This window comes from Apus apus, chromosome 6, assembly GCF_020740795.1.
Source record: "Apus apus isolate bApuApu2 chromosome 6, bApuApu2.pri.cur, whole genome shotgun sequence".
In the NCBI taxonomy this organism is placed as follows: Eukaryota; Metazoa; Chordata; class Aves; order Apodiformes; family Apodidae; genus Apus; species Apus apus.
In genome coordinates this window covers 29,720,564-29,746,732 of record NC_067287.1, presented here as the reverse complement: position 1 = coordinate 29,746,732, position 26,169 = coordinate 29,720,564, and the positions used below count along the sequence as shown (strand labels likewise).

The following is a 26,169-nucleotide window of genomic DNA, read 5'->3' as shown; positions in this document are numbered from 1 at the left end:
ACAAAGATGCATTGCTGGCCCCACAGAAATCCATGAGACTTTAATCACTGATGTCTGTAAAACCAGAGTTTCACCTCGGCCTCCTATGACTGTGAGCAAATGAGCTACAAACCCACTGGAAAGTATTGCTGGAATTTCTCTGGCTTCTGACCTGAAGGGTGAACATAGCAAATGCTCACCACAGAGAGCAAGTTGAGGGGAGATAATTTTCTCTTCATTTCAAGCCTCTCAAAGTGGTGCTGGGGCTGCCTTGCTATCATGTTTCCCTACAGCTGAGGCCATGCTGGAACTTGGCAGAAGTCCACAGGGAGAACCTTACCGTTGTAACAAGCCCAGTGCAGTGGTGTGTAACCTTGATTATCCTTCAAACTGCAGTCTCCCTCCGAAAGTGCCACCTGCAGCAGCTCGCTCAGCCAAGTGGCGTGACCCCGCGCTGCTGCAAAGTGCAGGGGTGTTCTGCCACGGGCGTCCTTGCACAGGATAGAGATTTCCTTCTCTAACAGCATCTGAACACACTCTTCATGCCCAGTCATAATCTGGTAACAAAGGAATGAGTAAAGACGTTGACATAATACAGATTCTTGCCCAGGAAACGGGATAGGATTGATGCTGGTGAACATGAAACGGCCTGGATGGGATGCAGAGGGCAGAGATGAAAGCTTTATTGCTCCCATCAGTACCTGTGATAACTGATACTCTGAAATGTATTTGGTGCTGTCTTTCCTAGTCTGTGGAACAGACTCTACTGAGGCACAAAAGTGAGGAGGAGTTTAAGACTAAGGAAACAGATGAAAGAGAGAGAGGTTCAGAAAACCTGAGTCTGGCTTCTCAAAACCATGTAGGAATGTGAGAGAAGAACTGAGGAAAAAAAGGATCAAGAAAGTAATCAGAAACATGAAAAGTTCTTTTATCAGCTGGCCAGATACTATAACTGACATCTGTATCATACCTAGGGTTTGACTTCTCAGTCACATTCATGTATAACTATCAACTCAGAACAGAAATTTTATGCCGTAGCTTTTATTACAGACTCGTGCTGGGCTCCTAAGCTGAACTGCTCACTGCAGTTATCACAGAGTTCTGTATAAATATCATCTCTTGCGTCAACTTCACACTGGGTAAGAACCCGACTCTTAGAAAACATTAGATCTGCCTCAAGTTTCAGAGTCCAGACCAAAACAAGGCTTACTTATTTACACCATCCTCCCCAAGAAAAAATAAAGTAACTGCTGGGCAGTATTTTTAAATAAATTATTTTCAGAATTCATAAGGTGCTCAGTAATAAAAATAGTTACTGCTACATTAAAGTGTCTAGAGCCAGAAAAAAATTGGTCTAACCAGTATTTTATCTACTTTATTGAAGTGAATGTGAAATAAAGACAAAAGCAGAGTATTACTGAGAGGAGATTTATCCTGTTTTTTACGTCACTGACTGTGCTTGGTCATGTTTCCAATAATTTAATTACAGTATTCGCTGTAATTATGTTCCAACCATTCACTATCCCTGTACTTTAAAGTGTCTTGTAGTCACAGTAAAACAATTAAGAATTAAAAAAATGAAGTCACCCCTCGGTGTAAAGCTGTACATCCCAGAAGATCAGCTGCATCTACAGATGCTTCTTTTTCAAGTAATAAAGAAACAGCATCAATGTGCCCATATGCCACTGCAAGCATTAGTGGGGTTCTGGAAAAAAGCAAAAAAAAATCAGTCAGAGCTATACAATTACATACTACTTGCCACTCTCAGCTTACAGAAATGTGGGAATCAGGAAGCCTTGCACTTCCCTCTGTTCCTACCCACCAAACTTTCACCACACTCATCTATATAACACCCAAGTGAAGACCTTTTGTATTAAATTATTAAGATGTTTAACAACCGACTACCAGGACTGAAATAGAAGGACACTCGTCGTAATCAGTTTACAGACCAACATCAGTCAAGACTATCTGTTCTCTTAATAAACTACAATTATTGTCACCTCCAGCAACATGAGATTTGCAATACCCAAGTGCTGTGAATGAACTTTCCTGCTAGTTACCAAGATGACCACAATGCAAAGCATTTCCTTTGTAAGTGCTGCACAATTGCTTAAAGGGGATGAAGGGATGTGAGGAAACTATTCAAGCCAAAATTTAGAAAACCGTATCTTCCTTTTTTTTTTCTGAAAGGGATCTATTCTCCTTCTATTTTTAGATAAGACTAATACAATTTAAAATTCGATGTATAGTCAGATATCTTCCAGGCATCCCAAATGAGTTTTTTAAACCAGTTACATTTTCATTTTAAAAATAGGCTTTATTCTCCCTCCCTTGCAAGAAGCAGATTTTTGGTAGGAATACCTCAGATTCATGTGTCACCTCAAATGAACATTCTTTCCCACTACACCAGCCTAATATACCAACTAAACCCTGAAATAGCAATGCTTTAGAAAGAAAAAGACTCCTACTCTCTATAGAAACATCTCAGGAGCTTGTTAGTTTTTATTGAGTCTAGCCCTCAGCATCCCTGTAGAATTGTTTAAAGTATGAAGGGAAGGCTCAGACTGATGAATAATCCTTTCCACATGTCTTAGATCAACTGAATGTATACCCTGTAATCTCTGCAAAATTCTATAAAGAGAAATGCAGGAAATACAGTATTTCAAATAAATGCTTTTTTTTGGTAAGAAATCCTAGATGCTATTTGAATGAGAGCTGAAAGAAAACCATCACAAAGAAAACTTACTGTCCTTTGGCATCTGTCACATCAGGGTTGTCTGCAACTTCTAGTAACAACCGTAAACAAGGTGTATGGCCATTAATGACTAGAAAGAAAAAAAAAAGAGTGTAATTAAAATATGTTTCATTTCAGACACTTTTCATTGGAATGCTTATGGATAATAAATTTCCTTATAAAAAAGGAAAATATTCCATTACATAAGAAGTCCCACAATCTTCACCACACTGTGCTGATGAACTGGTGAGCTGCTTTGGGTTTTTTCTCTGACCTTGGTTAGACAAGGATTATTTCTCTTACGTACAAAAAACCCACATGAGTAAAACAGAAATGACCATTTCCACTACGGAGAAGATTTCTACTGAATCAGGCAGCATTTCAAAATCCCTCTGAGCAAGGGGGCAGACAAGGCTTCCACAATCAGATCTGGGAAGCAGGAGGCAGAACGTCAGCAAGGCTCGTGAATTCTGTGTGCACTTTATGAGCAAGTTCCTCAGTGCTACTATGGGAAAAGAAGGATCTGTGAAGAATGACCTATGATACAAATGTCATGTTCCTAACAGCACATAACACCTGAGAACCAAACTGCCTTTGCATTTTTCCAGCTCTTCTAGTTTCATGTTACTGGAAGCCACAGCTACTTCTCAAAGGCAGGGTTTGCTTTTTAAAACACAACACACTGGAAACCCATCTGTGTGTCAGCTGGCTTAAAGGCTTCAGCTTTATACAACTCATGGGATGAACAGGACAGTATTTTCTCATTTGAAAAACAGTAATTGCTGTACTCAGTAGATATAGATCGTGTTCTTATTATAGCAAGTCATGCATCCACACTGCCCACACCCTGTGGGCTGAGGCAAAACCCTTGAACACCGCCTATGTCACATCACTCTGGCAGAGGAATGGGTGCACATCGTCACATTTAAATCATTCATCCAAAATAATCTCAGCTGCTCTACCCAGAAAAATAAAATACATTTTTAGTTATTTACCACTAAGTAATGCCATACACATAGCATGTAAACAGTTCTGCAGGACTGATGAGTCACTGGCTTAGGAGGTAAAAAAATATTTTAAAAAATCTCATTTCTGCCAGCAGGAGGAAGAGAAATCTTAACTTGTTCACACCAACATCTGAAAAAGATTTTGGTAAATGAGTTTTAGAACAGATAGTCCCAGCAACTCTTAGGAGCTGACCCAGCAATTGCTAAGCATTGCAGACCCTGCAGGGAACAACAGCTTTGCCAACAGAGCTTCAACACTAACACCAGGGGAACATTTGCAATGGATTCCCCAAGCTAGCTGGGGGCAAGACCGGTGGTAATAAAATGATACAGGGAACACATAATTTAGGCTAAGGAAATTCTCCATATTATGAGGTCAGAGGCAGACTGTTTCCTGAGGGAGACAGACAGAAAAAAGAAATATTTCATTAGGTGAATTATTTCTCTATTGAAGTTACAAATCTCTTGACTGAACAGAGCTCTCCAGAATTGTTGTGTTCAGCAATTAATTGTGCTCATGTAATTAGAAGGAATGAAGGCAAACATGTTTAAGGGGATGGGCACACACGCCTTCTCGTTTGTTTCCAGTGCATAGCAAATATACACAAGTATTCACTTGGGTGTATGCAAATGCACATTGTCACTCAAGGGATAAATTCAGCAAGAATTCTATTTGATTTCTCAAAATATGCCAATTTTCCTCTTACACTTGCACTGCAAATGAAAGAATACTGCAGTGGCATCATGCAGGGGCAGCATCATCTTTACTAAAACACTCCAAAACAGAATGTATTGTTATGAAAAGGCATAATAAAAATCATCAGCTTGCAAGTGGCTTTTTGTAATAGCCAAAGATAGAAGCCTTACACCATAGCTAATTTCCACAGAACTCTGCATAGCCCTTGAGTGGAAGGTTCTAGATGTTGTCTTAAAGAATATTTACCCAAAGTGCACTTATCTCTCATGTAAAAGCCTCCAAATTCACAACAGTGATACATTTCCTTTACTAAGAGTTCAAATATTCAGCCTGTCTGTGCCATATTTTCCCTTCTGCTTAGGGACATGTTCTCTTTAGTGTCTCTTAACTGTGGGTTCAGTTTTTGTTGTTGTTGTGTTTTTTTAATACATGCCTAGTTTATTTTGCTTCACTGCCGATCGAGAGAACATTTTGTTTGTATCTCTGGAAATTTTTTTTTTAATCTGAGAAGCAAAATGTATCACAGACCAGAAAAGTCTTCAATGAGTCTTTCTACCAGTTTTAGACTGAAGACACTCATACTACAGTGACGGGGGCAATTAAAAAACAAACTAAAAGAGAAAAAAAACAAACCACAATCAGAATTTGTATGAATGTAATAATCGTGCCTATAAAAGCAGCACCTTCTATTCAACAAATATACTCAGTTCTACCCAATAGATCTATTCAACAAATCCAGTCAGAGCTGCTAACAAAAATATGGCTTTGTTACCATTTACTTTTCTCAGTGTTGAAGAACCTTTATAAATCAGCTGTGACAAGACCTATGTCACTATAACCAAAATTTTAAATAAATGCAAAATCATTGTTAGAGTGAAGATGTAACACCTCGGCAAAGTCACACCTTGTTCATCATCAGATTCCAAGCTACGCTTGAAAATTACTGTAAGAAAGCTCTTGACCAACACAGCTACAGTTCTGTAGCAGCACAAATCTTGATTTTAATTGATTAAACCAACATTTTTAACAGAGTGAGGATCAGCTGGATTTAGTATTTTGTATTTTTATCAAAACCAACTGAAAACTACTCTCACTGAATTCTGGTCTCAAATTTCTGATATGTAAGCTCTGGCAGCACATCTCTGTATCATTAGTTTATTGTAGGGAGTAATGTACTCAGTTCTGATGCAAAATTTAAGAAGGCAGAAAGCATTTAGTATATTGTGAAGATCCATTACACACATTTTCTTCAGTACAGCAGACAAAGCTGATAATAGTCTATTTGAACTTAAGCTTCCAAGCTGCACTTACATGATCACACACAGAGCAAACTGGTTTTAGAGGATGTATATGCATTTTAATCCAAGCAAGATTAAAAGATAAACAGAAATACAATTAAGTCTGGCCTTGAAAATAATACTTATCCCATGAGGTATTAATTTTGCTTTCCACTAGAGGTCCCTGCTATGCTGTACTGAGTCCCTCGATGAAGAGCCAGAGAAGAGATGCTCCCTTCACATCTCCGTGTATTTATCTGACAGGTACATATTAAATTATAACTTTTGAATAAACGGCAAATACTACATTTTCCAGTTAATTATGCACGTTGCATAATTAGCACTTAACACAGGAGGAATGGAGCAGAATCCCAGCAACAACAAGTTCCCAAGCTAGCTCAGGAGGAGGTTAATGTCTGAAAAGGGGTGAACTTCTGTAGTGTTGCCCCTGCAAAAGGTTTAAAGTTTTGAACATCAGGATAAATCAATCACCAATGAGACACTACCTGTACTTCCAACCTTTCTTCCACAGGAGAAGCAGTGAGGCAAATGTTCTCACTTCCCCTGATTTTTTGGCTGAGGAACCATTAAGAGAATGTGTCATAGAAGAAACATCACACATCTTACAGAGCAGCTAGTAACATAGAGGTAAGATAGAGGCAAAGCAGCAGCAGTATGGAAAACCATGGGATTATGTGTGAGGGAGGACTGAACCAGAGGGTGAGAGGAAAGAAGACCAAGGAAGTGAAAGATCAAGGGTTAGCTGTAGGACCTCAGCAAACAAAGCAACAGTCCTCGGTACACCTCAAAATCTCCTTCTTCCATTTAGAAGAAATGTGCAGAGGGACAGTAGGTAGTCTGTGTTGTAGGGTTTATACCACAAGTGGAACATAAGTGCACACTCACCTGAAGCATGGAGGGGGGTCCTTTTGGTGACATTGTCTTTTACAGTGACAGAAGCACCCTGGCTGATGAGAGCTTCCACACACTCTGCATGTCCCTTAAATGCAGCCAGGTCCAAAGCAGTGCGTCCCTTCTCGTCCTTAATATCCAGATCTACCAGAGATTGGAGAAGTACCTCCAAGGCTTGATGATGACCATTATAGGCCTAGAAATATGAAATGTGTCATACAAATAACCCAACTCCTTTCTTGCAAAGACTTTGACGAAAAACATAAACAAAATCCACCACTGTCACAGTCTCACAAACACAGTAGAAATCACTGTTTTCTTGATTCCTTATGAATCTCTCTTCAATTTGAAAGTCTTTTCCCAACTTACCGTAGCCAAGAAACAAAAAAATTCTGAATGTTCAGGGACAGAAATTATGATTGTTGATTTTTCTCTAATCTTCTAATACAACCCAAGGTGAGGAATTTCAGATGATAATTTGGCAATTCAGCACAGACAAATCAACAATTAATTTTTCATATTGTACAGTATATTTCAGGGAAATGTTTGCTTCAGAATCTAGATTCACTAGAGTGATTCTGGTCAGAGGTTGCATGGATTATCACCTAACTGGCTGCTAAATTCAACACATCTGCTGGTCCAATCAAGCAACTCTCAATACAGCTCTTTGTACAAATAGAGACACTGATTTGACCTGCTGTTTATAGCTGATGCTTCATGAAGTATTTCTGCCAATAGGATCATTTGGTAGAACAACTACAGCGGACAAGTAGATGCATCTCTAGATCTATACCCAGATTTGGGCCAACAGCACAAACACAGGTGACACTGTCAAAACCCAGTGGATGGCCCCAGAAGCTGGAAACATTTCATTCAGCTTTGCAGGTACTGCCCCCTCCTGTCCTTACTGACAGACTCATAGAGAATATCCTTTTAATTTATACATGAACATATAGTTAGTATTACCAGAGTTGAAGCAAATAATGAAAACAGAGGAGAAATGCAAACATCAAGGAACCAAAGAGTCACTGAATTTCAAGGTTAAGTAGTGGTGGCAGCAGCTTGCTCCTAGTGACCACTGTCAAAAGCTAAAAAGAACAAGACAGTGCAGGGAACAGTTATTTCCCTGTTAGACCAAGAAAGCTACTTAAGAAAAGCAAAGGCAAAGCCTGCAAAAGAAAAGCAAAGATTAAGGCACAGGGAACCCGTATCTCAGAAAACACCCTGACACGGTTGTCAGCTTTTCTTCTTCAAGACAATTCTATTTAGAAAACAACTAGCAACAGCATGAACTTTGACACAGTATCAAGTATCTATCTTGAAGGTGCCAAGCAGACTGTATACCCCATCCACTCCTTGAAAGGATAATGAAGTTGACTTTTTCTTCCTGTTGGTTTGCCTTGTGCAGTCACTTACTCAGTCATGACCATATTCATGCACTGTAGCCTCAGGGAATGGCAGGTCAGTATTTTCTTGGTTGCTACTCATAGAATCATAGAATCATAGGGGTTGGAAGGGACCTCGAAAGATCATCTAGTCCAACCCCCCCTGCCAGAGCAGGGTCACCTAGAGTACTCCACCCCTTGTTTCTAAACCCTATTTCCAATCTAGGGGCCAACATCTGTAAGCAGAGGCCTTGGCCACTGCACTGTATCAGCCATTTAACAGGACTTTGTGTTTTGGTGTAGGTTACTGGCTTACTGGATCCACACATGGAGAGATCTGTGTGGACACCACTAGAGCTGGGGAAGGATGGCCATAGGCACCCCAATACATAGGAGGGTTTGAAACAAACATCAGAGACACTCTTGGATAGCTGCAATTGAACATGGAAACGGTGATGTTCTATGTAAGCTTCTTTATTTTTGAACTGTGGGTTTGGAGTGTCTTAGGTGAATTAATTGATACTAACCAGCAACATATGCAAGAGGGAGAGGCACTGGCAGTGTCCAAGTACCCAAGAGGGACCAGAAAGGAAATGAGTTTGCTGTCTGCTAGCTGCAGGGCAAGTCCCTTCCCAGCCCAGGAGCTTGTGTGGGTGATAGTGCAGGTTCTAACACCTCTTTGGGCTTGGGACTGACACTCTACTTCCCACAGTCTTCAAACTGCAGAAATAAAGATGGGGAGAAGAGTTTGCCAACAAACTCAGACTTTTAACCCAACTGTTTTGGCTCTTGTTCCTTCAGATTACATGTGGCTAACTCAAACATCAGGTCAGAGCTGTTTTGGCTGCCGAGGAAACTGAAATATGATCACTACAGAACTAAAACTTGCCCCTATTTTCAAGTAAGCAAGTTGCTTCCCTTTCAAGAGGAGGGCAGCTTCACAGTGCTGTCAGATATTCAGTGAAGAGCCAGTCTGTGACAGATGCATGAGCAGAGGATGAGAGAGCTGGGACTGTTCAGACTCAAAAAGAAAATGCTTTCTTTTTTGGGGGGGTCTACCTGATGAGGGAGCAAAGAAGACAGAGATAGACTCTTCTCAGGGGTGACTAGTGATGAGACAAGAAGCAACAGGCCCAAATTTAAACACAAGAAAATTCCATTTAATGCAAAAAAGCCTCCATTTTTACTGTGATGGTGGACAGATTGCCTGGAGGCTGTGAACCTTCCATACTTGGCATTACTCAAGATGTGATAGGGCAGAGCCCTGAGATAACCTGCTGTATCTGACTCTGCTTTTAGTATGGAGGTAGGACTAGTTGATCTCCAGGGGTTCATGCCAACCTTAACTATTCTGTGATTCTGCACAATAAAACTGGGAAGAGGCATCATGAATCTTGAGCTCTTAGAAGGAGGAGTGTTTGTGATCTATGAGGCCACATGTGCCGGATCCCCTTTTGACAGCACAGTTTCCATGACACACTCCCAGGGCACTGCTGGGATTTAAGCATGCTTTCCCACACCTTGCTGTGTACCAGACAGTTTTTTGCACTGCACATTTCCAGGAGAACATCAGAGTATCCCATTCCATGACCTAATCCATATACTCGAGTTCCGACCCCAAATTTCTAACTATTTATAAATAAAAGTTGTGACTTTCCATTTGATTTCACTTCAGTGTCTGTCTTCTTCGTACTCAAGTGTTTGTGTCAATAAGAACCAAGAGCTTCAACTGCCAAAAACTTAATTATTCCAGCCCAGAACCTGTTACCTGTTTTTATTACATCTAGGCCTACATCCCTTCCCAAGTTTTTCAAAGCAAGAGTATGATTAAACCTGCTTCAAAGACAGAGATTAAGGAATTATGCTAGGAGATACTGATCAAATAATTTACACGTTTCATACTTACAGCTAAATGCAAAGGACTTTTCGTAGCTGCAGAATCAGATTCCTCAAAGATACTGTTGGTTTTTTCCAGAAGCTGGAAAAAAAAAAAATAAAGAAGAAAGAAAAAGACAGTCTTAAAACACCTTTGCATGAGAGTGGATAAGTTCTTACAGCCTACAAACCAGCAGATGAAGATATAGTTTGTCCTGAGATGTCAGCTATGAGTATTGGAAGGACCATGAGGAATAAATACTTGACAAACTTTTCTGTTAAGTATTTTCAAGTTTTTCCCCATAGGGTAAAGCTATAAAACTAGTTTAAAAGCTTGTCATGAACATCCTTACCGTAATTAATTAGTTTCCCTGAAATCATAGAGCCTACTTGGATGAGAAAGGAGCCCTCAAAACAAAGGATTTGCAGAATAGAGCCCTCAGTAAGTTTACATTGGAATAAGCAGTTTCCTGAATACACATGTAATGCATATGCAAGCAGTGTCTGATACAGCATTTCAGGTCATTCTGACACATAATTAAGGCTAGGAATAATTATAACTGAGCTGTGAGTCATTCATCATCATTTTTATAATTTATCAATGTAGAACCTTCTCCTATAATGACAGTTTTCTGAAACACATCCTTGATCTCTTACAAACATCTAAAAACACGTCATGCTCTTATATGATCCTCTTCTGTTTCAAGGGATCCCAAACATTTTAAGGCTTAACCCCAGGGTATTTCTGTCCATCTAGGAGGAGGAATTATGGATCCATAGTTCATGCCAGCACATGAACCCTGGCAACTTATCCAATTGAGGATTAACAGGTAATACAGAATTTAACACATCCCTACAGCTCAGTGGTGGTGGGGAGGAATCAAGTCACACACCGGTTTTTTCAGTAGGTTTGGGATGGAGTTAGGAAACACATTTGGTCTTACTATGTGGATCCACCTCCAGTTTGGAATATTGTCCTGCTTTTATACAGGATAAATATAAACAGGATGAAGCAGTAGCCAGCTCTGAACCCAGGAATACACTCTGATTTTCTCTAGTGAGTAAACAAAATAAAAATCCCATGTAACAAACCCCAGCACTAAGCCTGTTCTGCCACCTGCCTAATACTGACCTTTACTCTAAGTCCGTAAGACCAGCACAACAGACAAATTTAATAATTTTTAATTACATTCATCATCATCTGTTGAAATTCCAGGATCAAATACTTCCCTTAACATGTCAGAAGGCTCCAAAAGTCTCCTGGAGCAAGGCAGATAATTGCCTTTAGAGCAGATGAAAAAAAAAAACAACAAAAAACCAACACAGAAAACTGACAAAACTAAGGCTCTAAAGGAACAAATTGTGGGATTGGAGAGCCCCCCACAAAAAGTGTCTCCATGGCTTAAAGTGGTTTAGGCTGATGCAGACTAGCCTTAATGAGCTTATTACTCATTAAGGTTTAATATCTCCATCATAAAGTCAAGTGTAAAGAAGAATTTGATGGTAAACCTGGTAGCTCTCAGATACATAGCCAGGCAGTGCAAGAATAGAACTTATAAAGGATAACTAGAAGAGGAAGAGTAAAGACACAGCACTAACAACTGTTGTTGTGCCTTGTCAAGCATCACTTTATAACAATTAACACCAAGTCATCTGAGGATGAACATCATGCACAAATGGACAAAAAGAATCAGGTCTGAGTTACCAAACAATTCTCCAGTTTCACCAGCATTTCTATGGTTCTAAGAATACATTTCTAGTAAATCACACACACTTTTTAGAAGAACACATAAAACACTGTCCTACGGGTGCTCTAGCTCCAGTAATGCTTCAATTTTAGAGTATACTTCTAAGAAGCTACCCACAGTTGCATCAGTTTTTAAAAAGGTGAATTTATTGCTCAAAACCATGTGGCCTGACAGCCATGGAAGCTGAAAGGCACAGAGGTTGCCCAGGGATCCAGCTGTGCAGCAATACACAGTAGGTACACACCTGCCTGCTGGGAGCTGGGCCAGGGCACTTCAGTGGAGACAGGCAAATAAGCATGAATGACTAACAGTTTGTGGTTACTGGTGACTGACTGGAGAATGTCCCAGCATATCTGGTTTCTAATTCTTCATGCTATTGAAATTGTGTCTTTTAGCTGAATACATTTCTATTTATTGATAGTTTGCAGCTTTTAAGCAGGTGTCAGAAAAGTGCAGAGACACTGCAAATGAAATGGGTGGGCATTCTTCTCTCTGGTTAGATCACAACCTTTCAAAAGGTAAGGATACCCTTTACTCTCTTTCTGCCTCTTGTAAATTCCCAGTATGACTGACCCTTCACTTCCCATGACAGCACGATTTGATACTGTATGTAATTATTTTGTAAAGTCTTCTTCAGACTGAGAAACAGGAGTGTGAATGCTTTGGGAGTGAGATGCAGACAAAGTAAGATAAAACGTGTCAATTATTCATTTCTGTTGTTATAGACTAACAGCACTACAAGGTTGCTATTATAAACTGCCTCCTCTGCCCCAGCTCCATATGAATATTAATAACTTTCACAGTTCTCACAATTTTATTTTATTTGTACAGTAAGTGTATTTCCAGGCATAAGAGGATTTACCAGTTGATTTTATTCTATGGTTATAATAAAGGATTATATGGCAAGATATAGTGTGGGGTATTTCTCCCCCTTCCATTTTCTTTTTTGACTGAGATATGTTAGTTAATGAGTCAGGATACTTTATATGGGTGTTCTTATAGACTGCCATATATTCTAAAAGACAGCTGTTGTTAAACAAGCTTCATGGAGCATCTTGGTAATTTAAAATTACCATTAGGCAGAGAAGGAGGTAATACTTTCAGGATACATAAAAGGTTTAAACTACACTTTTAAAAGGACCAGCCATAGACACAGTAATGATGGGTGCTATCTCAAACTCCAAGAGAGAGCATAAGGTGTGATGCTGTACAAGCCATCACACCCACACCTGCAGGCACAGCCTCTCCCCCGTGTCAAAGGATTGATCCAAGTGCCACTGGGGCTCCAGTGACCTTTCTCTGAGTTTTCCCATTTTAGTGAGGGAGGCAACTTCTACATTCCAACACACATACTTCCAGTGCTGTTAATGAACTTCTTCAGTTTAGTGCTGTTTGCCATTGTAAAATGAAAACACACTAGATTACATGTGTATTACCTGTAAATGGCCTTTACTCCGAATGGTTATTAAGCAAACAGTGATCAGATATTTTCACACACACAATGAGCTGATCAAAAGGGAATTAAGACAAAAGCAATAGCTGAACCTTGCTCTTCTGCAATAATTACATAGCAATGTAATTTATCACTTCTAAGGTCACTCCAAACTGGCAACTAGGAACAATTTTTAATGTCACATTCAGAACTGAATAAAAATATATCAGCTAGGATGTCACTTTTAATCTTATTTTTTTCTGACAAGTTGCCACAGATAGTTGTCTCTACTGGAGGAAAATATACCAGCAGCAGCTTCTTTTAAATTAAGGTTTTTACAACAAGTAGCAAGCACAAGATTGAAGACTGTCATCAGTTGTTTCAGACGAGATAGAAAAAAGTAATAAAATTAACCTCTGTACTGCTTTATACCAGGGAAGCACATTTTTAAATAACAGAATTATTCTTGATTAATGAATTAAAAGTTGAGGTTGTACAAACATATCCTCAGGGGGGACAACCAATAATATAAGCTCTTATCATGTTTGTAAACACAAAATATCAAATAACATCAATTTGATCAGGTTAAAACCCACAGACATCCTTAACCCAAGTGTCATATGTTTTCCTAAAATCAAACTTTAAAAATCAGACTAATAACTGTTTACACCAGTTTAACTCACACTCGTAGATTATGGGTGAAGTTAAAAGAAGATAAGCAAGAATTTTCACGCGTGTTTAGGTAGAGAGAGTCTGAAGACCTTTATTAGTAGTTCCATGCAACTCTTCCAGTACAAAGTTTAAATATCCAATACCCTACCGGAACAGTCACCACCGTGCAAACAGGACACTTACCTGGCATATTAGAGAACAATGCTCATCTTTAAACATATCTGAATCTCAAAATTCAAGCAGACCTCCAGGCCACTGGCTGTTCTCACCTGGGACACTAATCTTCTGTTGGAGCTCTTCCACTTCATACAAAATCATTCCATGTTAACCCATAGGAGTGCCATACTCATGGGTTGGTTACACAGAACATTCTCACCCAATAATGATTTATATGAAGCAGGACAGCTCCAAACGAGAGCGAGAGATCCTACCCAGTATCAGCCAGGATAGTATGCTGGTCACTTCCCAGGATGCGGAAGTCCAATTTCTTTGTCAGTCAGGACAGAGATTTGAACCTGGAACTTTCACACTTGAATCACATATATCGTGTTTCTTTCTGGCCAGAGATTCTACCTCAGAGGTTCAGTGAAGCCTCAGAGGTTGGTTTAAGGACCCTCTTATGCAGTTAAAGTTTTGCAAAATTTCACACACTTGTGTAAAAGGTATAGTAATGCTTTTATGTAGAGAAACTATTCTCCTTAAAAAAAATTTCTCTTCACCTAGAACATTTGAGTGCTGGTGAAATACAGTGAAAATTTTTATGTTGTGTTTCAGTGGGATTTTTGCGACTCTCCTCTCATTTGTGCCTCTGCTGTAAAATACACACGAGTGCTTTTTAAATTCACCCTCACTTGAAGACATGTAAGTTACATTTCTTCTCTGAACCACTTTGAAACTGGCCACAAGCTTCCAGAACACAGACAACTGTTGGCTCCATTTCACCAGTGCAAAATGCCTTACCAAATGCAAAGGTATTTTAACATCCAGAAAAGTGTCATGCCAGTCAGGTACGTGCACTTGGCTCACAGCTCCTAAGACTGACTGAGGAAAAGCAACAGACTTTCTAGCAAAGCCTGTAAGCAACAGCAAGGAGGAAATCCAATGGAAAGAAAGCAGCACACATGCAGTGGCTTGAAGTACATGGCATGCTAGTTACAAGCTGTGATTCTTCTTCAAGCTTCATCAGAGTGAATACAAAGAATTTGCAAAATACTGTAAGAAGTTTAAATAAAAATACATGACATGCAATCATTTTTCATTTACTCACTATATCCAGTGGAGCTTTGCTTCCAATCTAATTAAAAATGTCAATTAGAATAATTAAAGACATAAATATTCAAGTATAATGGTAAACTGCAAGCATTTATTGGTTCTTTGCTTTGTTTTTCCTGTAGAATAAATGGCACTGCAAGCACTGAATGAACAGAATCCTAAAGCAAGACCTGATCCTGTGAGCACCCGTCTCTTCACTGGCCATCTACAGATTAAATATTCCTGAAGCGATGGGACTACTGCCTACTGTCAGACAGCAACTCAGAATAGACACCAGTTGCATTACTTCATAAGTGAGAAGGGGAAAGAGGAAAGTAACGTTCAGCAAGAATACTTAAGACCAATCTATTCAATGGACGAAATACAGACATTCAGGTCAAAACGCACACACCGTGGGAGACTTGCCCTAAGGAGGTTAGGTTGCTTTGTAAGAATACAAATACCAATAGATCAAGGACAGCTGCTTTTTGAAAGTCTGCTCTTGCAGGAAAACATCTTGCCTTGTAAAATCAGCTTGATTATACCCCCAACATCCCAGTGCCCACAGCTCTTTCTGAGCTATATGGTCTAATTCAACGCCATATGCCATGATCAAATGCCCTTTTCATTGGATTCAGTTGATAAGAGAGCCCCAAATATTCTTCACACATTTACATTTAAACACCACAGACAGGTATTTAAGGCAACAGCCAAAGACCATGACCCCTCTCCAAACTGAAGGAAAAGTGTCTCCTGCAAATCTGCAATGACCTTGTTATTCTGTGTCAGAAGGCAGCAGATGTACACACCTTGCTTCTCCACTATAGTAAAATAAGAACATAGGCTAAAAAAATAGACAAAAGTTGTCAGAGAGACAGAAAAGAAACATCAGAGACAACAGGCATTATTCCTATCCTACAAGCCAAAGTGCCAGCAGGGTGCCAAAGCAAATGGTCAATTCCTGCATTCATGGAATTCACAATCAGCATTAGCTATCTAGATAATGTTTTTAGGATCAAAATTATCTAGTTTGCAGAACATAAAATCTAAGCCAAAACATACTGGCATATCTATCAAATATAGGCTCCTATTGTTCATGTAACCAGTGGGTACATATTGCACTAAAGATGACATCAACACTTAATTCAATCAATCTACCATTATTCACGGGATTCTGTGACTGACAGACAAATCAGGTTTATTAAAGTTATTTTCAAACATTAAGTTTCTAAGTTCTTTTCCTTTTCAGAGCCACCTGAGTGAATGACTTTGAGCTTCCTCCACTAATAAATGAGCTTCCACATGGGAAAAGCTCTCATGGATTTAGGTACAAAGTTGTTCACTGCATGAAACACTATCACAACTGGTTTCCAACAAAACACTCCTTTAAGAAAGAGTCATGGAGATGGACAAGCATTCATGAAGGCTAAGGCAGAACACATACCCCAAATTCAGACCCAGGGGCTGCCACTGGACAAGCATCTGAACCAGATCCCTGTGCATCAAAAATCTTTTTAACATCTAACTCAATCACACTTGTGATTTGCTTGTCATTAATTACCAGTGTCCTGCTCTCAGATGGATGAATGAACAAACTCTTGCTGACAAGAGATATACATGATTTGTAGCAGTCACATTGAAGACTTACAGGGTCTGTGATTTCAACTTCTCCACAGGTTAATTGAAGGCACAGCTTAATTATTTTCCAGTGGTAGCAGCAGGTCTAATAAAAGGTGCTTTCCTTCTCTTCTCCCTCTTTATAGCACACCCAAGGTGGCCTTTTGCTAGTGGGAAATCTCCCTCTGTTCCTTCTCCCTGACACTCAGCTATGCAGATCACCTTGCTTCAGGCAGCCAGGCAGACTGAGATTTGCTTTTTTTGCTTAAACCATGCTCTCCTCCCATCCTCAAAGGAAACAGCCCCTGTGCTGGTTCAATTTCTATTAGCCAAAGAATGAATTTCATTTGCCAATGGAATAAAGAGTAGTAGACTAAAAGAAAAAATAGCCATAAATTCTTACAGTCAGAGAAGAAATTTCACTACAGGAAACAAGCATTTAATTCTGTTTGCTCTAACACTGCATAGAAACTTGTTTTTACCAGCATAAAGTGCTTGACTTCAGACAGAATTTTAATGTGAAATTACAATTGACATTTCACTCTTTTCACATGAATAAGGATTTTGTGATAGGACATAATTTCAGTGAAAAAACCCATCATTTTTTTCCTTTTTTTTTTTTCCAAAGTAGTTTGGTGATGTGATCAGCTCTAAATACCAGTTAGCAATTGTGACCAACCTCCCTGACTACTGAACACCAAAGAAGTCAGTCCCAATCTAAACAAACATGAGCTTAGTTTTAGAAGTAGGAAAGCAGATGGGAGTTTGAGCTCCTTGCCCACTCATGCCCACCATTCAGCCTTTATGAATGGGTCCTTACAAATGGAGAAAGAATTCAAGAATCTGCTTTCACTCTTCTCCTTTTAGCAACATCACATCATTCATTGCAGGGCAACTACCCCACTAATATCCCAGAAAACCTAAGGGTCCCCCAGGAAAAAAAGCTTCTGTCATCAAGCTCTGTGGTTGAACACACAAACACACATTTTAATTGTTTGGGTCAAAGGATACAACCTTTTACTCTTAAAACTTTTTTTGCCTAATAGCTCTCCTCTTCCCACAAAGAAATTTAGTTAAATTCAGGCCAAGGTACTGGGCTCACAGTAAACATAAAATTCAAAAAATGAAAATATATTTTCATAGATAACCCGGCCTTTCCTAAACTGCACTCAAACTTGTAAATATTTTGCAATGCTAAGAAGCTATGGTGCTTAAAGCATAGATCAGATCCCTCAGTGAGGGAAACTCCACTGGATACTGCATCTTCTTCAGACTTTATTTTTTAAGTGCCTATTTATTTAGAAATAAGTTATTTTAGATATCTGTTACAAAAACAGTGGGGAGAGAGGAAGAAAAAAAAATTCACCTTACATGGTCTTTGATAAACTTGCCATATTCTTTAACACTGAAATAATTCCCTAACATTTTGCCCAAGTTCAGTATAGTGCATGTAGAGAAATACTAGTAATCCTTACTCATACAATCAAGCTTATTTTTGGCACTCACTTTGTCTTAGTTTTGATCAGAATTAAAGCTGCATATTTTATATCAACTCTTTCCTCTAAGAATTTTTTGCCCATAAAGACCTGCCTTGTTCTAGGGAAGATAATTCCTAAACATTTTCATCTATGAGCTGTCAATAAAAACCAGAAAATATTTATCTAAGGGATAAAACAGTAAAATAACAGTTAATCTGGCACTAAAAATTTATGGTTTTATTTTGGTAATCCTGCTGGAAAATCTCTTCTTCAGGATGGAAGGCATTGGAAATATTTTAGAATTCTGTATGTCAGAGTTCCTGCAATACTGATTAGTGGCTCAAAGTTAGCAGTTTTAAGAAAGACATCAATTTATCTCTGTTATTGCATGTGTGAAACCAAAACAAAAAAACCTCCCTGCCTATCTCCAGACATATTTACATTGGAATTAGGGCTTCTGGGCTCCCACTGTTCCTTGAGTAAGAGCAACTAAAAATACTGTGCATCTTTTCTTTTTCATTAGCACCAAAGAAAAGAACAAGAAAAATGTCTTTCCAACACACAGCAGTAAAACCAGCCAAGTATTCCTAGACATACCCAGCTATCCCTCCTGCACCTCCTCTACACCCTAACCCAAGGAGCCAACCTGCAGCCTCAGCTGGAGTCGGCAGCTGCAGCACTGTCCTGGGGAGAGCCCGACGCGGCGCACGAGAGAGAAACCAGGCAAAGAGCACTGCCCGTTTTCTGGATCTCCATTGGTTTAGTTTTCAATACAGATAATCAGAAGGCTTGAGGACTAAGATGGCATTTGATGACTTGCTGTTCTTTTTGCTATGTGGAAAAGAAGGGGCCTCTAGCTAAAAGTCATGCCTAGAAACAATTAAACCTTACTGGATGCTTCATTCAACGATGAGTAGCCAGAGCAGCCAACGTGCTGTGGTTAAAAGCTACCAGAAATAAAGATCAGGGTTCATAACGAAGTCCTTGTCATAGGTCTGCCCCAGCATGCACAACAAAGTGCCAGTCAGTCTCACAAGACAGCAAGGCGCTTTCCCATCTGTGCCAGACGAACACTTACTGCAGCTTTTACACACAGCCCTCAAAGAGCCATGAATAACTCTGCCAAAAACAATTTGATTGCATTATGGGATTGCAATGTCTATAGGGGACACTGCTTTACCAGAGGAAGCATAGGAATCAAGAGTGCAAAAGGATTATTTCCATTTCATGCCCACAGCACAATTACCTTTCAGCTACTCAGGACTTTGGTCTCAGCTGTTGTCATCCTGAATCCAAGCAATGAAAAGAAATCAATGTAAAGGTGGTGCCTTTATCAACTAGTTAGTCCTTGTTATCAATTAGAAAGTTACTAAACTCAGGACTCAGTAACTCACTAGAGCTAAGGGACACTGCTCACATGAACAAAACTGAATCACCTTCTTCTGACAGTGGGTGCAAAGATGACAAGTCCTGGTTCTACTGTTGATTGAGCACAAATGCCTTCTGTTAAATTTGGCTTTTGCATTCCAAAGAAAAAATGAGATGCCTGTCAGCCTCTAAACACCAATGGCAAAATCCTGGTCCTCAGTACACATTAGTGGTCCTTGGCATGGGAAAGGCTAAAATTCACAGCAGTTTTCTTTCACAGGTGTACACAGAACTGCCATATAACTATCGCTCTGGAAAGGATGCTTGATCTTGGTTTTCTAAACTGCAGCTATAGTCACAACTATGGAAGACTGACACAGGAAAACATTCAATTTCTCTGTCCAAATATAGAACACTTGCTGCACAGCAATCTCTAACCCACAGATTGTATTTCACCCTCCAAAATTAAAAGAAAACCCAACACCTGATATGCACTAAATTCCCAGCTCTGCCTTTTGTCTGGCCAGCCTAAGAAACACAAGGACTTGGTAGCAGGTCATTGTCTGCAACTGATATGTCGCCAGAAAACATGCACAGCAACAAGCAAAAGAAAAGGGAGAAGACCTTGCTTTGTCCTGCTCCATGTCTCATGGCACACAGGGCCTATGATACAAAGGCTGAAAGACAATTCCTCAGTGAAGACGCTTTTATGGTGGTCTCTGCTCGTGCAAGTCATGCAAGAGTCTGGTGCTAAGACACGGGTAAGGTTGCAGTGCACATTGCTGTGGCCATACAAGCTTAGGCTTGTACACAGCACAGAGGAGTCTGTGCTATATATAGGCCCTTAAAAAAACAGGAACATTTGCTTTTGCTCCAAATAGGCAGCAGGCTCAGCAGAGGATTCCTTCATCCTCACAGGCAGAGTCATGAGAGATCAGGTCTAGGAGAAGGTTCTAAACAAGGAAAGGCCAAACTCTCTGCCACAAGCAACAAAGGAGCAGTGATATTTCAAGTGTCCTAAATATACATGCTTGCAGGTGGGAGCTAAAAAAGCTTAACATCCCACCTGGAATTCTGACCCTAGGGTAATTACAGGTGAGGGTTTCCTAGCTGTTGTCACCCTGACATAGGCCAGCTGCAGTATTTCTCTTGTGGTGGCAGTAACTGACAGCACTGTTCAAGGTGGTGTGAAAGCACCTGTGCAGAGCTTCTTTCCATTGATTAAGTACTTTGACTCTTCAACAAAGAAAGAACAAACCAAACAACATAAAGCACTAAACAGCACACAGTGGTCTTACTAAAGCATGGCTATCTGTACAATTTTCAATTAGAGCTTTCTTTTTTTAAGCAATTAAAGCCTATTCATGTGTGACACTAATTCTGGATCAACCTGTCTATCAAGCAGTTCAGTTAACGTCCATCTTCATGACATCTACTTTTACAAATCACAAGCTTCTATAAATCCATACTTAGTATGCATCTCCCAAATCAAATTTTTGGCTAAAAATTTTGGTCTAGGATACTAAAAGAACAACAACAAAACCCCTTCCAGTTACACTGCATACAAGGTTAATCTTGATTACAGTAACCATATCAATGCTCCTGTAATTTCCCCAGAAGCAAGAGGGCTCTGCAGGTATGCAGCTGACAAAAGCTATTGACTCAGTTTACAGGTCAGACAATGTGCCAAGCTGCAGAAGACACATACACTGTCACACACTGGAACTCTCCCTTACTACTGGCACATACACATACACCAGAAATATTTTGGTCACAGTTAAAAATAATTTGAGTACACAAACTCCACTAAAAGACAACATTTAAGCACCAGCTTATTGAAAAAGGACAGGATTATCAAGATTAGCATGTTTTTGTGATACATCTGGTTGTGTATATTTGAGTTTGCTGCACCATATTGCAGGTTTTCACAGATTTGTGAACATTCAAAGGACTCAAATAGTATCCATCAGGGAGTCTGTAATAATAGCATTCACACACACATATATATATATCAGCAGATAAGAGGCTTCTGAATTGTCTGGGCACTCACCAGTTCCAAACACTGCCGGTGCCCATATGCAGCAGCAAAATGCACAGTGTTGTACCCCTCTTTGTCTTGGATGGATGGATTGGCATCATTTTGTAGAAGGAACTCTAGACACCTGTGGACAATTCACTTGTTGAAATGAGAGCTCACAATATTTAACAGACCCATCCCTCACCGCTACTAGGAGTGTCATTGAAAACTGGAGATTAATTCTGTATTTCTAGCAGCACCTCAAATCACTTACAATTTTCCCTCTTTTCACCAAGAGCTCCCCACAATCACCATTTCCAGAAAATCCCCAAATCTTTGACCCAACCTTTGTGGCTACTCCAGATTACAAAATTATTTTCTACTATGAAGCCTGAAAGTAAACTACACAACTCTGTACAATGATGTAAAAGCAGCCTAGATTTGCTACTACTCTGTGTAAAAACTCACAGATCAAACCATTGACCTCCAAACATGTACTAGGGTAAGCTGAAAAATAAAGACTTAATTGAGCTAATTTCCTGGCATTTATGTACATAAATACATTTTATTCTTTGCTCGCTTTTTTTCCTTCTTTAAATAATGTGTTTTTCAAGGGATCCCTTATGCTCTTTATAGCTCCTGTCACTTTTTCTTATACCATCAGGCAATCATAATTTTGCTATTAGTACTTTCATCCATAGCTTGTAATGTGCAGTGAATGTAAAACTGTCATATGAAAAAGGGAATTTTTAAAACAACAACAAAATAATGAAGCAGATAGATGAAGATGCCAATCCAAGCAAATACACTGAGGAACCCACTGGCTACTTCTTTTTGCAACATACATACTCATTGCAAAGCATTAAAATAATTTGTAAGTTAATGAAGCAGTACATTTTCAATTAAGAAAAAGCAACAAGCACAGAAACAGAAATATTAGAGATTATGTACACAGAGAAGAGCATAGAGCTGTTTTTCTTCAGGTGAACCCTCATTACAGCCAAGCATTGTGTTTAGCAGAGCAACGAACGAGCGAAAGCAGAGTGTGAACTGCAGCCCAAAGCAGAGGCATTCTCCAGAAGTGGAGTCTAACTGCTTTATTGACACCAAACTTACAATGCAGCTTCTTTTTCCTTCATCTCACTGGCTCTTTCAAGTTCTTGAGCATTTTCATGGGAGTTACCTAAAATATTCTTTCTTCTTAGCGTAGAGGACAGAAAAACGCAACTTATTTTCAATACACCATACCAATGACTCTGATGAAGTCTGCCACCCACCCCAATCTCCTCTTCAAGGAGTTGACCTCCCCCAGCCAACAGTAAGAATACACAAGTTAAATGAGTGTACTGCCTGGGTCTGCAGCTAGTAAGTTTTGCAAGCTATGGAGACAACTACAGTTTATTTTCCCACAAGCTGATGCCAGGTAAAATAACCCCAGAAAATTCTGGTTTCTATCAGAAACAGTTTTATCACCACTTTCTAGAATCCCTCTGCTTCTCCCACAGCAGTGTTGTGCTTTTTTTTTTTTTTTACTTTGCAGAGAGGAAATGAGGATTAGCACAGTTTGTTTCTTACTACAGTAACCTGCTAGTTCTTCTCTAGCATTTTGGATTTAGAGAAACTGCAATCACTGATACTAAATCAATCTGTCTTGAATCTGCATTAGCTGTTACTAACTCTCCTCACTTTCTGCGAAATAACTTGTCAACACTGTGGATCTCTTGGTCAGATTCTTTATATTCTTCAAAGAGCTCAACATGTCTTCATATTCCTGCACACTCAGATCATTTTTGGCACATCTACTCCCTAGCTGGATGGATGGCAGACAGAATACTATGATTTGTAATCTTACCATCACAAGCTTGTGATTATAATCTTTCTTGGGCACCAAGGTTAACACAGAATAACTTAGAAACTCTTATCATCATGGATTAGCCACTTGAAAAGTTTGTAGAAGAACAGTTTGCTAATTTTAAACCCGATATAACACACAAATTCCAGACAGGATTCTGCACAATGCGGAACAGTACAGTCCTTCTTTAATGTGCAATTTCTAATTTGTAATATCAAGATTTGCCTTTCTTCCTATGGGTACGAGCAATAATGGATCATTCCACAAGCTCAGGGTCTGTCTGATGTCCACTGACTCAGAGAAAACGTCATTATTAATAAAATAACTCCCATTAATATTAACATTGTAAGCTCATAGACAGTGCTCATGTGCTATCCTGAAATCCTATCTGCACCTGCCTTCAGTTAACTACAAATTAGTGAGATTCCAAAATAAGATTCCATGAACAGAATAAGCAATGGTCTGGAGAAGTAGTACACACTCAGAAACTGCAATCACCTTTTCACCAATGGAAATGCTGTTGTGATTTCCATTGCAGGAGAGGTACGTACTGCAGACCATGAACAGCAACCATTACCAAAATAGCTGGAACAGTAGAGCAGCCTCTCTGCACTAAGACCTCTCTGCCTGCTCATTAGGTACCCACATCCACAGTTAAATAATTATTAATATTCTTTGGACTGAGATTGCCTGGCCTTGTGAGTTTTATGTCATTCAGCAGGGAAAAAAAACAAAACAAAACAACGCTGACCTATAAAATCACATACTGCATATAGCAGTTCATCTGTGTAACAAGGCTTCTTCCAGAACATGTCAAACTGAATAGTTTAATGAGAAGACAGTATCACCACATTGGAATCAACTTAGGTTTGGGCTATGAGGGCAAATAAAGGTCATATATTCCTGCCAGTGTTCAGGGTGTGACTAAACTAAGGTTGTGGGTTTGTTTTGTTTTTTAAATAAATGATGGAAGTAGATTAATCCTTAAGTTAACTAAGAGCTTGTTTCAATGCAGGAACTTCACCTACAAAGAGTCTACATAGACACACGGAATCAAAAGCCTCAACACCTCAAACAACAGCTCACCCTGGCAGGACAGAAATAGATATAGCCAGTGGTGAAAGCCTTCCCAGAAGCCTACTCTGATTGTAAGGCCAAGCACAGACCCTTGAAGATGCTGCCTTCTTCCCAGCACTGTTGAGGTTTGAGGCTGTTAGGGAAAAAAAGCTTTTATACCAGTATTATCTCATCAGATTTTGTAGAAGCTACCAAGGCTCTGGTATGGCAACTAAGCCTCTACCATAAAGCCAAACCTCACTATATGAGAAACCAAGAAAATCCTTACTGTCTAAAGAAATGAGACAGAGAAGCACTGGATGACCTAAAATAAATACAGGTCACTAACACTTCTAAGAGAAGTAACAGAATAATTGAGCCTATTTTCTACAGTATGTTATAAGGAAGCGATTGCCAAAATATGCAACTATCTGGGAATTAGAACTTGCAGTCACTAACCACAGGATTTCTAAGTTTTGCAGCTGTTTTCTCCCTTTCTCACAAGAACAGTACTGCATTCTGCCAAAGGATATTCCCCAGGCCTCTCTCTTTTTAAAGTCTCTAAAAAGCAACCCATTTGGACAGGGTGAGCATTTTCATCAGCTCTGACAGTGGAAAGAAACTGATGGGTAGATCCATCCCATCTTTTCCAGAAAGTCTGTCAGAATAGCCAGATGTTTGTCTGTCACAGCAGTCCATCTGGGAAAACATCTCCTATTGCCGTCTCTCACTCCATCTCTCTTCTGATGGACTTGCAAACCAGATGTAGACAATTTTCTGAGCTTACTCTTATGAGGAAACCACAGAGAGGAAAACATAAGCCTAAACATCATGAAAATAGTTCAGTAGGACATGACGGCTGCAAAACTGTGCGTTACATCAAAGGTAAACCACAGAGCTGAAATGCCACATCACTGGGGATTTGGCTTAGAGTCAGAGCAACTCAGTGTGGAGTTATGCATACATCCGAGAGAAATTCTTTTGCTAGCAGGACCATTTTTATGGCTCGAATGACAAAGCATCATGAAGAGAACAGAATGACCACTGCTATAGCAAAACACCAGGGAAACAAAGCTTTCTTACTTTCGGTCCATGTCAGAAGCAGCAGCATAGTGCAAAGGGGTGCGTCCCCAGTCATCTGTTTCATTAATATTGGCTCCTGTTGTCACCAGTGTCTCAATACAGTGGAAATGACAATTTGCAGCTGCATAGTGCAAAGGTGTCCTGGAACATAAGTGACAATTTGTTACCTCATATTCCAATATGCACCACTGAAGATAACAACAGATCTTGACTGCTGCATTCCTACAGATTTCCAGCTGTCAATATCAGCACCTTATGTTCCTGTGATGAAATGCAAAGTTATGCAGATTTAACAAAATGCTGTGTTAATAGGAAGTCTTGGTGTTCCTACAGAGCCTAATTGGACACAGGTCCTCAGTCTGTCTTGCAAACAACCTGTTCCCAGTGACAGCCTCTGCTTGGCTCTGCATACATGTTACTTTCTTCCAGCTGGTAGGCAGAGCAAAGCACTGTGTCCTGCACAGCATCTTATTTAGCTGGCACAGCCACGCTCATAGCAACACTTCATATGGGGAAAAAAAACCCACTCTAGGAAGCACCTCAAATAGCAGCAATCCTCCCATCATAACCCAGGTGCTGCCTTGAGCACAGAAGCACAAGAATTCATGCAAAACAGAAGGAAGAAGGAAAAAAACATAAATCTGTGATATTTTAAAAACAGAACTCAAGAGGGTGGGATGGCTTTTATGTCTTTAATGAAGTCTGCACCTGTCTGCCTGGCATATAACT

The 26,169-nt window shown here is 39.7% G+C and overlaps 1 protein-coding gene across 11 annotated transcripts in view; it reads right to left on the bottom strand.

The window, feature by feature from the left end:
• Positions 1-26,169, bottom strand: part of ANKRD44 (ankyrin repeat domain 44) — a 141,302-nt gene that overhangs the window by 14,172 nt on the left and 100,961 nt on the right. For 5 of the 11 annotated variants that reach the window (XR_007889852.1, XM_051623187.1, XM_051623180.1 and 2 more), the window contains exons 14-22: positions 25,441-25,581; positions 22,566-22,649; positions 21,483-21,594; positions 14,986-15,012; positions 9,898-9,969; positions 6,601-6,802; positions 2,726-2,804; positions 1,567-1,684; positions 320-536 (exon numbers count right to left, since the gene is read on the bottom strand). Coding sequence is in view for 10 of the 11 variants with exons in the window: in XM_051623187.1 (XP_051479147.1) it covers positions 320-536; positions 1,567-1,684; positions 2,726-2,804; positions 6,601-6,802; positions 9,898-9,969; positions 14,986-15,012; positions 21,483-21,594; positions 22,566-22,649; positions 25,441-25,581 (1,052 nt within the window). In the remaining variant the exon portion in view is untranslated. The remainder of the gene's footprint in view (positions 1-319; positions 537-1,566; positions 1,685-2,725; positions 2,805-6,600; positions 6,803-9,897; positions 9,970-14,985; positions 15,013-21,482; positions 21,595-22,565; positions 22,650-25,440; positions 25,582-26,169) is intronic. The other 6 variants (XM_051623184.1, XM_051623189.1, XM_051623186.1 and 3 more) reach the window with 3 other exon arrangements.